The 15,340-nt window shown below is 56.4% G+C and overlaps 1 protein-coding gene across 1 annotated transcript in view; it reads left to right on the top strand.

Moving 5' to 3' along the window:
• KCNH3 (potassium channel, voltage gated eag related subfamily H, member 3) overlaps positions 1–15,340 on the top strand; it is a 23,141-nt gene that overhangs the window by 4,522 nt on the left and 3,279 nt on the right. The window contains exons 4-14 of the mRNA XM_011965167.1: positions 1,085–1,160; positions 1,359–1,592; positions 2,091–2,225; positions 3,498–3,631; positions 4,066–4,309; positions 4,709–4,866; positions 4,962–5,169; positions 9,509–9,787; positions 10,081–10,280; positions 10,722–10,971; positions 14,964–15,181. Of these exons, the coding sequence (XP_011820557.1) occupies positions 1,085–1,160; positions 1,359–1,592; positions 2,091–2,225; positions 3,498–3,631; positions 4,066–4,309; positions 4,709–4,866; positions 4,962–5,169; positions 9,509–9,787; positions 10,081–10,280; positions 10,722–10,971; positions 14,964–15,181 (2,136 nt within the window). The remainder of the gene's footprint in view (positions 1–1,084; positions 1,161–1,358; positions 1,593–2,090; positions 2,226–3,497; positions 3,632–4,065; positions 4,310–4,708; positions 4,867–4,961; positions 5,170–9,508; positions 9,788–10,080; positions 10,281–10,721; positions 10,972–14,963; positions 15,182–15,340) is intronic.

The following is a 15,340-nucleotide window of genomic DNA, read 5'->3' as shown; positions in this document are numbered from 1 at the left end:
GCTTACTGGGCTCCCGCCTGCCCTGAACCCCCAGCAGCCCAGCTGGGCGCCCGCCTGTTCTCACCCTCTCCTCCCTACCCGCCCCTCTTGAGGCTGGAGCCATCGTCTCCTGCTAGGCGCCGTTTCCCCGAAGGTTCGGGGTCAACACTGCTTCAGGCGAGGCAACAGGACCAGAAGTCCCTGGGTGTGGGTCCTGGGATGCTCTCTGTTAGCTGGGTCTCGAACCCGAACCTGGTCAGTCTGACCCGTCCCACCCCTGCGTCTGGCGCTGTCGCAGCAACTACCCTCAGACTGGCGGGGGATAAGGCGAGGCGGGTGAGCAGTGCTCAGGGACAGCTGAGAGGGCTCAAAAAACAGATTTAGAAAAGAGATTTGCAAACGGAGATAGAGTAGGCGGGACTCGGGAGAGCATGGTGTGTCCAAGCCCCGTGTCTCATAGCCTGAACCCCCTAGACTTGGGGAGGCCATCTAGCCCCAAGAAGATGGTCTGGGGACTCCCATCAGGACTGGCGAAGTTTGGAGAAGGCGCCCCAAGCTCTGGATCCCCGGTTCCGGGGGCTCTGAGCACAGGGGAAGTGGTGAAAGCCCCTCCCCCCTCCCCTCCCTCACATCCCCCGTGGGGCTTCCCAGCTCTCTGCCTAGGTCCTCCTTGGTCTCCGGTTCCTGATAGGGGGTGGGAGCCCAGCACTGAGCTCTCCCCCCTCTGGGCTCCTCCATCTGCTTTGCCAGTTTGCTTGGCTCCTGCAGCCTGCTGATTCAGTGCCCCCTACTCCCCAATACATTCCTGGCTCCTGGCTCCCGAGCTCAGTCACCATTCTTACACCCCCATTCTTGATCACATTCACTAATTCCTGAGCCAGGTCAGGCAGCTAGGGCTAAAACACAGACAGCAGGATGTATGGTGGTCTGGGGTTGCCTCCCAGTCTAGGTGTGTCCCAGTGGGAGAAGCCAGACAGCCAACCTGGGTACCTGGCTAGTGGGTGAGCCTGGCAGAAGTAGAGGTGGGGCCGAGGCTGGCGCAGAGCTGGCAGTGCAGTCCTTGTTAGGGAATCCCCAATCCCAGCCCTTACCCCACATTGCTTAGGACACCCTCCAGAGGGCACAGTGCCCGTACAGCGTTTCATTCACTGACCTCAGTTCACACGTACTGATCATTGAATGTACTCACACCTGCTGCAGGGCACTGACAAACAGGTGACACACACTGATTGCCATTCATAAACAGCCCGGCCCTAACACACACAGGATTCCTGGGGTTTGAAAAACCCACTATTTGGTTGCAGGTATTTGGGAAAGGAGGGGTGGTAGGCCTCCTGCCCCTTCACCCCACGCCTCCTCTGAGAGGTGCTCTCTTGCAGACAGTAACTTCGTGCTGGGCAACGCCCAGGTGGCGGGGCTCTTCCCCGTGGTCTACTGCTCTGATGGCTTCTGTGACCTCACGGGCTTCTCCCGGGCTGAGGTCATGCAGCGGGGCTGTGCCTGCTCCTTCCTTTATGGGCCAGACACCAGTGAGCTCGTCCGCCAACAGATCCGCAAGGCCCTGGACGAGCACAAGGAGTTCAAGGCTGAGCTGATCCTGTACCGGAAGAGCGGTGAGGGGCCACCTGGCCAGCCTGCCTCACCTTTGCAGTCTTACCCAGCCTGGCACCGGCCCCATCCACTGTCCCTCCTCCTTTCTGTTGCCATCTTCTCCATCTCCCCATCTCATCCCATCTTTTCATCCCCGCATCCAACCCCTCTTGCTCCATCTGACCTCTTGCCCGTGGCTCCCCATCTCTACCTGCCTCACCCTAGACTCAGCCTGCATTCAGTTCCAACCTTGGGTTTCCCGCATCCAACAGAAAAACATCCACATTTCGGCAGGGCAGATCTACTGCGGGACAGGTCTGGCTGTCATGTTTGCTCTCCTTTGCCTCCGCCCCCCAATTCCATCAAGCCCTGCCCTCAGTGAAACTGGACTGCCAGCCCCTCCCCCAGGAAACCACTGGATCCTGCCTGTGTCTTGCCCAGGATGTCAGTGGAGCCAGGGCCTCTGTCACCTCAGGCAGTGCCAAGAATGGGAGGTGGGCTGAGTTTGTTTTTGTGCCCAGGGCTCCCGTTCTGGTGTCTCCTGGATGTGATACCCATAAAGAATGAGAAAGGGGAGGTGGCTCTCTTCCTAGTCTCTCACAAGGACATCAGTGAAATCAAGAACCGAGGGGGCCCTGACAGATGGAAGGAGACAGGTAGGTGCATATAGGTGCTGTGGTTGGGGTGTTGGGTGCTGCAGGCCTGGGCGGGGCCTTGGCACCCAGTCTGAGTATGGGGGTCCCCCATGCCTCCTGTATTCATTTTACTCCCACTCGGGCTGCCTGAGAGGCCTGTGCTGCTCTCATCTCCACGTGATTCCTCGGTATGGGAATATTTTTTCCAAATAGACAGATTGAGACAAAGTTAGAGTTTTTTGTTTTGTTTTGTTTTGTTTTGTTTTTTGAGACGGAGTCTCACCCTGTTGCCCAGGCTGGATTGCAGTGGTGCGATCTGGGCTCACTGCAACCTCCGCCTCCCAGGTTCAAGCAATTCTCCTGCCCCAGCCTCCCAAGTAGCTGGGATTACAGGCACGCGCCACTACGCCCAGCTAATTTTTGTATTTTTAGTAGAGACGGGGTTTCACTATATTGGTCAGGCTGGTCTCAAACTCTTGACCTCGTGATCCACCTGCCTTGGCCTCCCAAAGTGCTGGGATTACAGACGTGAGCCACCCCGCCCAGCCGACAAAGTTGGAGTTTTAAAATCAACTTTATTAAGAAACTGAAAGCAAACAAACCCCACTGTACCCGTGAAACATTACTTTCTGACCAGTTAATAAGGTTGAGCACAGACCCACTAGGTTCCTCTTCCTTACAGCAAACCTGACTAGGGGTGGAGCTCTGGGCAAAGCCTGCTTTTAAGTTCTTTGAGTCTTCCCCTTCTTGTGTCCTCCAAGGCTGGGGCAGGCCTTTGGGCAGGTTACAAAACTGTCAAGGCCTCTTTGCCATTTGGGGATGCTGGGGGTGCTCTCCATTCCCACTCCCATACTCCCAGTGCTGGGTCTGCCTCTCCATGATGTCAGCCTTCATTGTCACCCTCTGGTCCCTGCACTAGCTCCTGGGCTCCTGCTGTAAGTTCCCACACCTCTGCTGATGGCCTCCTGCTAGTTCTCCACCCTGGCCCTGTGAGGTACCTCCTCGCTTCCTGTCCCAGGCCTTTCCCCATAGAGATCCTGTGGTCCAAACCTCCTCTTCCTGGAAGCAGACCCCAGAGGTAGTGTCTGTAAGCACTCCTAGGACTGCCCATTGCTGGGCTGGGCAAGCGAACCCAGGAAGTGAGGAATACCTGAGCCCTCAACTCTAAACAGTCTCTAAGTGGTCAATGAGCCAGACCAGTCTATGGGCCAGCAACTGTGTCCTACACCTGACCCGGAGCTAGGGCGTGTGGGCACACACCCATCATATTCATGGGCCCCTCTGCTTTTGCAGGTAGTGGCCGGCGCCGATATGGCCGGGCACGATCCAAAGGCTTCAATGCCAACCGGCGGCGGAGCCGGGCTGTGCTCTACCACCTGTCCGGGCACCTGCAGAAGCAGCCCAAGGGCAAGCACAAGCTCAATAAGGTGGGCTGAGCCCTGGGAGGTGTGGGAGAGGGGAGCGGCAGACACAGGAGATGGGGAAGGGACTTGATCTACCACAGAGAGAATGTCCTAGGGGCCACCTAGGCCTTGCCAGCCCTTTGGGGGTTGGGACTGAAGGATCACATGCCTGATCCATCAAAGGTACAGAAGAAAGTCCTGGCCTGGGAGGCAGGTGGGCCTTGGTTCAATCCTGGCTCCTCCCCTAAGCAGCTGTGTGGCTGCAGCTAAGTCACTTAACTTTCCTGATCTTTAGTTTTCTGATCTATAAAATGGAGACGCTAATGTCATCTCGAAGCAGATGTTGCTTCGAGAATGCAGGGAGAGAAAGGAGGTGGATGTGGGTCCCAGACTCTATCCAAACTCAGCTTGTGCCAATATTCTTTTCTCTCTGCCTGGACCTGCCGTGCTTCACTCAGGGGGTGTTTGGGGAGAAGCCAAACTTGCCTGAGTACAAAGTAGCTGCCATCCGGAAGTCGCCTTTCATCCTGTTGCACTGTGGGGCGCTGAGGGCCACCTGGGATGGCTTCATCCTGCTCGCCACGCTCTATGTGGCTGTCACCGTGCCCTACAGCGTGTGTGTGAGCACAGCACGGGAGCCCAGTGCCGCCCGCGGCCCACCCAGCGTCTGTGACCTGGCTGTGGAGGTCCTCTTCATCCTTGGTGCGTGCACTCTGCCCCTTCCACCCCACCCTCTGCTGGCACCCTGGGGCTTTGCTGGGGATAGTCCACGTGGCTTCTAGGGCCCTACAGTGCGCCCCTCGCCCTCTCTCATTTGTAACCTGTGAGCTTTGAAATCAGACCTAGGTTCCAAACATCTGCCACTTACAAGTTACATGACCCTGAGCTGGTCAAAGCCTCTCTGAGCCTCCATAAAATAGGTTCTCCCTTTGTAAAATAGGCAAAATGATGTCTACCTGTTACAGTTACTGTGAGAACTAAGTCAGATGATATATGGAAAGGGCCGGGGACAGTGTCAGCTACTGAGAAGGTAAGCAGGTGTCCAGGCAAGAGTGGCTGCCCCCCAGCCCCAGTGCTGACTCCCACCTGGATTCCCCACAGACATTGTGCTGAATTTCCGTACCACATTCGTGTCCAAGTCGGGCCAGGTGGTGTTTGCCCCAAAGTCCATTTGCCTCCACTACGTCACCACCTGGTTCCTGCTGGATGTCATCGCAGCGCTGCCCTTTGACCTGCTGCATGCCTTCAAGGTCAACGTGGTCAGTGTGGCTGGGCTGGCTGGGTGGGTGGACTTGGCCAGGGGACAGGCAGGGCCAGCCTGGCTGACCTCCCTCCCTCCCTCCCGGCATCTTAGTACTTCGGGGCCCACCTGCTGAAGACGGTGCGCCTGCTGCGCCTGCTGCGCCTGCTTCCTCGGCTGGACCGGTACTCGCAGTACAGCGCCGTGGTGCTGACACTGCTCATGGCCGTGTTCGCCCTGCTTGCGCACTGGGTTGCCTGCGTCTGGTTTTACATTGGTCAGCGGGAGATCGAGAGCAGCGAATCCGAGCTGCCTGAGATTGGTACTGGAGGCTCCCTCTGCATGTGGTGGGGAGGGAGTTGTGCAAACGTGTCAGAGGAGTGTGAGCACAAGTGTGGGTGCTGTGTCAGGGACCTGTGCAAGTCTGCATGTGTGCAAATCAGAGAAGAGGGTGTGCAGGTGTGAGTGTGACAACCACCACCATGTGACAGGCCTGTTCTCCAGCAGCTGGGCCTTGTGGAGAAAGCCCAAGGAATCCCAGTCGCCCATCCAAGGCCTCCTGGGACCAAATGTTGGTCACATTCCTTAAACCCCTGCCCCGTTGGGAAGGCCAAGCAGGGAGCCACTGCCCTCCAGGGTTTCTCTGACACCCAGCACTCTCCACCCTTCCCCCTGCATCCTCTTTGAAGCTTGATCCCAATACCTTGGCTTCCAAAGCCCCTGCCTTCTCTTGTCACCTCCAGTCCACATTGCTCCTGTCATCTCCAGTCCACATTTCTCCCTGCTGCATCTCTGCTCTCCCCCAGCCTAAAAAGCAGCCTTTCTGCGTCCCCAGCATCTTCACTCTCCTTCATGTCACCTCTCTTCCTTCCACAGCTCTTCCCTCTGCTCACCACCCACTCACATCTTAACTCCTGCTGGGAGGGCTTCCACCCCCACCCCTGCACCCAAAATGTCACCCGGAAGGTCACAGTGACCTTCTGGGGCCAAACCCTCATCCTCCTCGAAGTTCCTGTATCTGCCAACCACAGTTCCTCTCAGCTGTGGGTGATGCAGCCCTTGGCTGGCCTCCTCCCAGCTCCTCCAAGTTCCAGGGTCTCCAGACCTTTCCTCACAGCTCTCCCGCTTCACCTTGCTTTCCCTCGGCCATTCCACTGACACTACTGAGTGAACATCTCAACTTCCCCCTTTCTCTAGCCAAACCATTCCATTCCAGCTGTTTTTAACTCTCACTGTGCCTCAGGTCCAAAATCAAGCCCGACTTCTTCCTCCCCAGCCCTCTAGCCCTCTCTCATCTTCCAGGTAACTGACATTTAGCCGGGTTTCCAGGTGCAGGTGGCCTCTTATGACTGCTCCTTGTTGGAGTCACCAGGTGTCCAGGTCAGCCTTAGAAACCAGGTCTGACCAGTTCTCTGGGAACTACAAGGCTCCTGTGAATCCTCTCTCCCTCTCAAGCTCACGGGAGGCCTGTGTGTGTCACAGAGGGCCCACTTGAAATTTCCCCCGAGTGCTCTCACTGCTGAGCAGGTGAAAACCAGGACACTCCAGGCAGTGACAGCTCCTTGGTGCCTGCCATTCCCAGAGGAAGCCTGTGCTCTGCAGCTGCTCTGGGGTCAGATGACCACACGGCAAACACAGTCAGAGGGCCAGGAGACGGACAATGGTGAAACAAAGCCTGTCTCCACCACCCAGCCCCGAAGTGAGCTGAGACACCAAATCCCCAGGTCCACTCCCGCCCCCTGAAATGGGACCCAGACACCCCTGGTCTTCTGTCCATGAGGCTCCTGTCTTCCAACCACCTCACAGGGGTTGCTGATCTGACACTAAGAACACCTCTAGCTCCCAAGAGTCTCTGGGCCCCACAGGGTGGGCAAGGGTGGGTCGATCCTTGCAGATACACATGGTATTCTTTCACCCTTGACCCCTGAGTTCCAGGGTGGTTTCGTTCCATTTGGAGCCGGTACTAGTCTACATTTAGATACTTTACAAGTTCTTCACATCATCATCTCCTCTTTCTCCAGGGAGTCTGCCCCCTAACGGGGTTGGCACCAAACCCAGACCTCTCCAAGTCCAGCCCAGGCAGGAGAGCTCCTTGTAGGGGGAGGTGAGGCTGAGGTGGGTGGGTGGGTGGCTCCTTCTCCGTGCTTCCTTGCCTGGGTTTCCTTTTCCACTGTCCATGATGTGGACAGAGTTCTTTCCCCAGATTCCCACTAGCCCAGTGGAGGTGGGCTGGATTTTCACAAGACTGTGCCGCATATTGAGGGAGAGAACTCAGGGCACTCCTCAGTGTGTGAGCCCCCAGCCTCCGGGACAGCTCCTGCTGGCCTGACCCCGCCCCACTGGAGGCACCATCCTGGCCCCAGCTTCAGGGGCTGCTGATGTCCCATGGCCAACACTTAGAGATCAGAGGCCTCCCTGCTACCCTCTCCTGTGCCCTGCTGCTTCTCCCCACCTTCCCTATTCTGGGCATCTGGCTTTGGGTGACTTCACCCTCAGAGGCCAACTAAACAGTGATTGTGAAGAGTTTTGCGTACTCCATTGCTTTTTTTTTTTTTTTTTTTTGAGACAGAGTCTCACTTTGTCACCCAGGCTGGAGTGCAACAGCGCAATCTCGGCTCACTACTACCTCCGCCTCCTGTGTTCAAGCAATTCTTCTGCCTCAGCCTCCCGAGTAGCTGGGATTACAGTCATGCGCCACCATGCCCAGCTAATTTTTGTATTTTTAGTAGAGACGGGGTTTCACCACGCTGGTCAGGCTGGTGTCGAACTCCTGAGCTTGTGATCCGCCCACCTCAGCCTCCCAAAGTGCTGGGATTACAGGCATGAGCCACTGCGCCCAACCACGTACTCCATTGCATTCTTATAGCACACCTCAGATAACGGGAAGGTGAACCCCCACCTTGGTGCAGGTCTTAGTACATCCCCCTAAATTCCTTAGCCTGGAATGTAATGTCCTCACTGTTAACCCCACATTCTAGCCAAACTGAGCTATTTGCCTGTACTTGTCTTAAAATATCAATCTCCAGGTTTGGCTCGTGCCTGTCCCTCCACCAGCAATGACCCCCTCGGTTTCTTTGTATCAAAACCCTAACTACCCTTTGGAACCAAGCACAAATGTCCCTTCTTCCAGAAGCCTTCTAGCCCTAGCCCATAGCACTTGGCTCGACCCCCCCTTCCTTCCTGCTGTGTGGCACCTCTGAGATGTAGCTCTGGCCCTATGTCATCTGCCCTTCTGAACTGGAGCCCTCAGGGAGTTCCTGTGGGTCCCCTAGCTCCTGGCACACTGTGCGAGGTTGCTGAATGAATGAGTGGGTGGATGACAAATGTGTCGGGGCCACAGGGACCCATATGCCTAAAGTGTTAGGGAGAGTCTGGAGTAGGGGGTCTGTGCTGAGGTGGGAGGAGCAGAGCACAAGTGGAGAGGTGGGGTCCCACTGCAGCCTGTGACCCCAAGCCACAGCCACACATTTCTAGATCAGCCAATCTGCTCTGTCTCTCTTGCACCCCATGGCCCTCAGCTCTGCCAGGACCTCTGTGGACCTTGGGACCCCCCCACCCAACACCCTAGAGCTCCTGCAACCCTCCCGCTAGGCTCGAGAGTGACTCCCAGCGCACAGGCTTGGGAGAGACCTCAGTGCACAGCCCTACTCCGTGCCAAGGCCAGGTGGAGAATGTTGGGCTAAGGAGAAATCCAGCCTCTACTCCGTGGCCCAGTCTGGCCTGTGCCTGTGTGTGTGTGTGACTGTGTGTGTGTGTGTGTGTGTGACTGTGTGTGTGACTGTGTGTGTGTGTGACTGTGTGCCTGTGTGTGCGTGTGTGTGACACTGTGTGTGACTGTGTGTGTGTGCCTGTGTGTGTGTGCGCCTGTGCGTGTGTGTGACTGTGTGTGTGTGACTGTGTGTGTGTGTGTGCATGTGCACGCACCTGTGTGAATGTATTCACCTGTGTGCTCTTGTCCACGAAAGTGTGTCTCCACCCCCCGCCTAAGTGACAGCGTGTAGGCACCAGTGTACCTTTGTCCCTCTTCCAAGTGTGCACAGGCCTTTTCAGTGTGAGTGGCTATGGCGAGGTACCTGTAAGGGGCACACATGTGTCCTTTGTCTTCTTGACTGTGTGGGACACACACATAGCCTTAACCGTGTGTGTGCATGTCCGTGCAGGCGTACTTGGGACCTGTGTGTGAGGCTGAGTGGTTTGTGTGGCTGTGGGGAGGGATGAGGCTGAATGGGGAGGGGAGGGAGGGCCTTCTGGAGCAGATGGACTCAGAGAAATGCAGGAAGAGGATGGAGGTGGCCTCACCATCCATCTTTGGGGTTGAGGCTGTGGTTGAATGCAGTGAGCACCCCAGTCCTTTTGCCCACGCCAGCCAGGCCCTCCGACTGGGCCCGTTACCTGGGATGGGTGCCAGGCATGGGGGAAGGGGTGTGATTTCCCTTGTGTCATCCCCAGTGCCAACAGGAGCTGGCGGGGGAAATGGCAGACTCTTCTGAGGGTTGAGGGGGTGGAGAGGGGCGTGCTAGGCTGGCAGTGAAGGGGCAAAGCGGCGGGAAGCCATGGGGCTCGGTCTGTGTCTGAGTGTCCCCACCCCCAGGGTCCTGCATCCTCGCCCACAGTGTAGCCGAGTCTTCCTGCCTGCTCAGTCCCTTCTGTTCCCTCCTCAGGCTGGCTGCAGGAGCTGGCCCGCCGACTGGAGACCCCCTACTACCTGGTGGGCCGGAGACCAGCCGGAGGGAACAGCTCTGGCCAGAGTGACAACTGCAGCAGCAGCAGCGAGGCCAACGGGACGGGGCTGGAGCTGCTAGGCGGCCCGTCGCTGCGCAGCGCCTACATCACCTCCCTCTACTTCGCACTCAGCAGCCTCACCAGCGTGGGCTTCGGCAACGTGTCCGCCAACACGGACACTGAGAAGATCTTCTCCATCTGCACCATGCTCATCGGCGGTGAGCCCGGTCGCGCGCGTCTTCCTGGGTTCACTCCCAGACTTCTGCCCGCAGGCGGCGCCGTCCCACTCCCCGGAGGGCCTGAGGCCGGGGGCTCTTCCGCTTTGGGTGGCCGTGGAACTCCGGGCCGGGGATGGGGAAGACTCGGGGGCCGGGGGTGGGGGAGACCCCGCCCCGCACAGCGGCCCTCGGGCCTTGCCTAGGAGCGTGCGGGGCCGGAGACAGATGAACCTAGCGTGGTGTCAGGCCGGGCCAGGTCCCCAAGGTGACCCCCTCACACCACCTTCCCCCAGCCCTGATGCACGCGGTGGTGTTCGGGAACGTGACGGCCATCATCCAGCGCATGTACGCCCGCCGCTTTCTGTACCACAGCCGCACGCGCGACCTGCGCGACTACATCCGCATCCACCGTATCCCCAAGCCCCTCAAGCAGCGCATGCTGGAGTACTTCCAGGCCACCTGGGCGGTGAACAATGGCATCGACACCACCGAGGTGCGGCGTCCAGGGCTGGGCCTGCTAGCCTTTGCTCCCTCAAGGGGTTTGCAATGGCCTAGAATTATCAGGAGTGAGGGAGGATGAAGAATGCAGAATTTTGGCCTCTGTGCCTCCCTTCTTTCTTGGGGGGACAGCGGCATGGGACAGAGGGCAGCTAAGAAGGCTTGGAGGGCCCTCTGAACCCCAGTTAGGTCTGGGGGCTTGTACTCACTGAGATGGGAAGCTGGGCTGCTCCGGGGGCTAAAGTGATTGAGAGGGAGGTGGAGGAAGCCCCTCGCTGCCCACCCTGTGTGGAGCTTGGAGTTGTGAGAGACGCCTCAGGTCCCTCCCATGCCTCCCCTGTTCCTGAGGCCTGCTAGGGTGGAAAGGGGCTGACTGGAGGCCACCTCCTCTTCTGCCACTCCCAACCCCCCCACCCCTGCACCTGCTTGCCCGCAGCTGCTGCAGAGCCTCCCTGACGAGCTGCGCGCAGACATCGCCATGCACCTGCACAAGGAGGTCCTGCAGCTGCCGCTGTTTGAGGCAGCCAGCCGCGGCTGCCTGCGGGCACTGTCTCTGGCCCTGCGGCCCGCCTTCTGCACGCCGGGCGAGTACCTCATCCACCAAGGCGATGCCCTGCAGGCCCTCTACTTTGTCTGCTCTGGCTCCATGGAGGTGCTCAAGGGTGGCACCGTGCTCGCCATCCTAGGTTTGTGAGGGTGGCAGAGAGGGCATGGGGGCACGTGTGTGTGAGACCATGGTCCTGATCTGTGGAAAACCTGGAGAGGGGACCTCCACAAGGCCACTGAGAGAGAAACAGCCAGGGTGGAGTCAGGAGTAGTTATGGAGTCCTGGTCAAAGCTCAGAGAAGCCCCACTGACTGCAAGGTGGCAGCATAAGGAGGTGGATATGATATCGCAGGTGTGCCTGGGGCGGAGCGAGTGGAGAGCCAGCCTTTGAAAGGAGCCAGTCTATGGGGGACAGAGGGGAGCTGCCCCTCCTTCAAGAGGAAAATCAGAAGCTGGGGATGGAAGTGCTGGGGAGAGTGTCAGGCAGGGCTAAAAATGGGAGGAACAGAAGCTGTCCTTGTGGTCCCCCAGGCATGGTGAGATGTGACTTTCCTGGGGCAGATCACAGAGCAGGCCCAGAGCCCAGATGGGTGACAGAGCTCAGTCTCCAAATAGTCAGGGAGACTTGTTCTGGTGAAATGGTACCTACAGTGTATATACTTCACTTCTTGGCAAAAGAAGGAGGTGAAAAAGGAAATCAGTTCCCTAGATGCAGACGAAGAAATTGCAGGTGTGGAATGGACACAATAGTAGTGCTAATCACAGGGGGCTCACAGTGTGACTAGCCCTGTCCCAGTTCCTCACATGCTTTGTCTCACTCCAACCTCACAAAACCCATTATTCCTATTTTGCATAGCAGGAGACCAAGGTCAGAGAAGTTAATGAACAGCTAGGAATTGGCCAGCCAGGGTTGGAGCCCCATCCACCTGGCACCAAGTCTCATGCTTCTTCCACGGGGCTCCCAGGTGCTCTGGGGGGAATTGGGACTGGCAGGGAGGAAGCCATCATTAGGAGGGTTGGACCTGCACCCTAGGATTTGGGAAAGCACATTCCATCTCTCAGGGAAACATAGGGCTGTTTCTGTGAAAAGCCACTAAAGGACCGAGCGCAGTGGCTCACACCTATAATTCCAGCACTTTGGGAGGCCGAGGCAGGCAGATCACTTGAGGTCAGGAGTTCAAGACCAGCCTGGCCAACATGGTGAAATCCTGTGTCTACTAAAAATATAAAAATTAGCTGGGTGTGGTGGTGGACACCTGTAATCCAAGCTACTTGGGAGGCTGAGGCAGGAGAATCACCTAAACTCAGGAGGCAGAGATTGCACTCCAGCCTGGGCAACAAGCACAACTCCGTCTCCAAAAAAAAAAAAGAAAAGAAAAAGAAAAGCCACTAAAGGGGAGCAGAGCTCTGTGGCTGCAAGAGACTTATCATGGTGACCCTAGAGGGTGAGGAACATGCGACCGGTGTGGGTAGTCAAAGGACTTGTACATGTGGGGAGGTGGTGACCTGACCACTGCTAACCACATCGAATCCTCAGGCAGCCAAGGCACGTGTAGATTCACTGTGAGGACTGCTGAAGCCCTGGGGCTGAGGTTTGTCATTCATCTGGCAATCCACAATCAAGATGAGAAGAAGGAAAGGGCCAAGAAGGTGGGGCAGTGTCACCAGACGCAGCTACTGTGTGTCCATCCTTGCTCCCTTGAGGACGATGACCTTCCAGCTGGAAACAAGAGGAAAAAAATGCCATCGGGGTCTTAGACCCCGAAAGTGGGGACAGGTTGTTCATACCCTTTGTTTTACATCTTTCGTGAGTCCAGCTTTTGGGCCTACATGCGATTTATGCCAACATGAGAAAATGGAGTTATGCCAGTCAAGTGTAGCTGGTAATCCTTGGAGAGATTCCGAAGGGCACAAGGACAGATTTTCACCATTGTAGACTGGTGAATCCAAAGCAGGATTGATGAGTGGATTATGAAACAGATGGTTTTCAGCCTGGAGCCAAGGGAGTTGTGTGGCTGGGAGCTGGCACAGGTCCTCTCAGAGCATGCCTTTGCTGGTGCCAGGCACCACGTCTCAGAATAGCCACGTTCAGTGTGCAGTATTCAGTGCCACAAGAATGGCCACAGCCTGTGCCCTGGGCCTTTGCCTCCACAATGGCCCTAGCACCAGGACTTATGCCACCGTTGATCTATCCTGTCACTGCTTATATGTTTTGGGTGAACTACTTCCCTGTTGACTTGGAGGCTCTGGATGCCCTGGTGAATGAATGCCTGATTCCCCGACCCCAATCATGGTCGGGTTCTCTGCTTTGCCTTCATACCCTCTCCTCACCTACCTTTTTACTCGAACGTCCAAGTGCATCCTGCCTGCTCCTGGCAGCTCTGTGTTCTGGCGCCTGCTTCTGTTGATGAACTGATGGAAGCTAAGCATATGCAAAGTCCATTGTGAGGAAGGAAGTAGTTTGATGAGCTGCACCTGGCGGTCAGTCTATGGTCCTGAGACTCTGCCCTCGGTCCTGTCCTGTTTCTCATTTTCTCTCACCTCTTGGATGAAGACAAGAAGCACGTGCTTATCCTATTTCAGACGACACAAATGAAAAGAGAGCACATTCCCCAGATGATCACCATTGAGATCCAAACAGCTCTCAAAATGACCCAGAAGGATGGCCTGAAACCAAGAAAATCAAGTGTTAAACTATACTTAAGTTGGGGTTCATTCTATACTTAAGTTGGAGCAGAAGTCCAGAAACATGTAGAGGAGACGTAAGCTCAGTGTGTGCTGCTGGCGGTGTGAGGTAGTCCATAGCGGGGCCATCCTTTTTGAAACACTTTCTAACAGTCTGAACTGCCTGGCGGTGGTTGAGCTGCCTTGAGGGTAGTGAGTGCTCTGCCCAAGCCAGGACTGCGTGCCTATCCCTGTTGGAAATGATTTTTTTTTTTTTTTTTTTTTGAGACTAGGTCTCACTGTCGCCCAGGCTGGAGTGCAGTGGTGCGATCTCGGCTCACTGCAGCCTCGACCTCCTGGGCTCAAGTGATCCTTCCACCTCAGTCTCCAGAATAGCTGGGATTGCAGGTGCACATCACCACACCAAGCTAAATTTTTGTTGTTGTTGTTGTTGTTGTAGAGATGGGGTTTTGCCATGTTGCCCAGGCTGGTCTCAAACTCCTGAGCTCAAGAGATCCTCCTGCCTTGGCCTCCCAAAGTGCTTGGAGGCATTGTGCCTGGCAGGAATGATTTATAGGGGGTTCTATCTGGGAGGGAAAGGAAGAAAATGATTTCTTTTTGGTCGTCTTTGTGTGAGGCACTTTATCTACATTAACTCTAATTTAGCCTCAACATGTCCCCGAACAGACACACCCTATTTCATTGATTCTAAGACACATCTCACCCACCGAACCCCACGTGACATCTCTGAGATTACATCGCAGGCTCTCATTGATGCCATTTAATAATTGCCGTCAGCCAGGTGGCAGTCTTAACCTGGCTGTGGGAAAACCTCCATTGACCCCTTCTGGTGAGATCAAGAATATTCCCTAGACTCAGTTAAATGCAGCATCTCTTGTGGAGCAGAGACAGCTGGGGCTCAGGAAGGTGAGCCTGGCTGCCTGACATTTTTCCCTGTGCCACACAGGGCTCTAATTTGCTGGTTCCAAACACTGATTCCTGGACAAGCTGCAGCTGAATCACCTGTGGGACTTAAAAACAATCAGACTGTGGGGTCTCCCATAGATACTGTGATGCTGTAGGTAGAGATGGGGCCTGGGTGTTTGTTCTGACTTTTCCACGGGATTCTAATCAACAGAGCCAGCTGTGAACCACTAGAACTGAAGACAGTTCAGTCTGTCTCAGGGCTAAAATTCAGGTTTTCCGGCACAGTGGTTTTGATCCTGAATGTGTTTGAGGGCCTGGGTCACAGAGCTCTTTACCCCAAGCCCTTGTGGGAGCCAGTGAAACAGGCCGCAGGCGTTAGGCCGTGTCCCAGGCCTCTTTGCTCCTCTCTGTGCTGGCTTCAAGGCTTCAGCTGCCGAGGCCCAGCCCAGCCCTGAAGGGAATTTCAGCAACCTGCAGCCCCCTCTTCTCACCTCATGGCTGAAGCTCTCAGGGCTTACTGACCTCTGCTTCCTCTCCCCAGGGAAGGGTGACCTGATCGGCTGTGAGCTGCCCCGGAGGGAGCAGGTGGTAAAGGCCAACGCCGATGTGAAGGGGCTGACGTACTGCGTCCTGCAGTGTCTGCAGCTGGCTGGCCTGCACGACAGCCTTGCGCTCTACCCCGAGTTTGCCCCACGCTTCAGCCGTGGCCTCCGAGGGGAGCTCAGCTACAACCTGGGTGCTGGGGGAGGCTCTGCAGAGGTGAGTGTGCTGAGTACGTGCTTGGAGGGGCTGGGGGTGCCGGGGAGCCTGGTGAGGTGGGCAGAGGCTGCGGATGGTGGAGAGCTGTGTGTAAAGTGTGGCCTGGTATGAAAGTCCCCACCTCGGGCAGGGGTCTACACCCTGTCTGCCCTTCCACAC

The sequence above is a fragment of the Mandrillus leucophaeus genome, unplaced genomic scaffold (assembly GCF_000951045.1).
Source record: "Mandrillus leucophaeus isolate KB7577 unplaced genomic scaffold, Mleu.le_1.0 Scaffold118, whole genome shotgun sequence".
Taxonomy (NCBI): domain Eukaryota; kingdom Metazoa; phylum Chordata; class Mammalia; order Primates; family Cercopithecidae; genus Mandrillus; species Mandrillus leucophaeus.
Note: the sequence above shows the minus strand (reverse complement) of the source record. Positions and strands in the feature narration are given on the sequence as shown.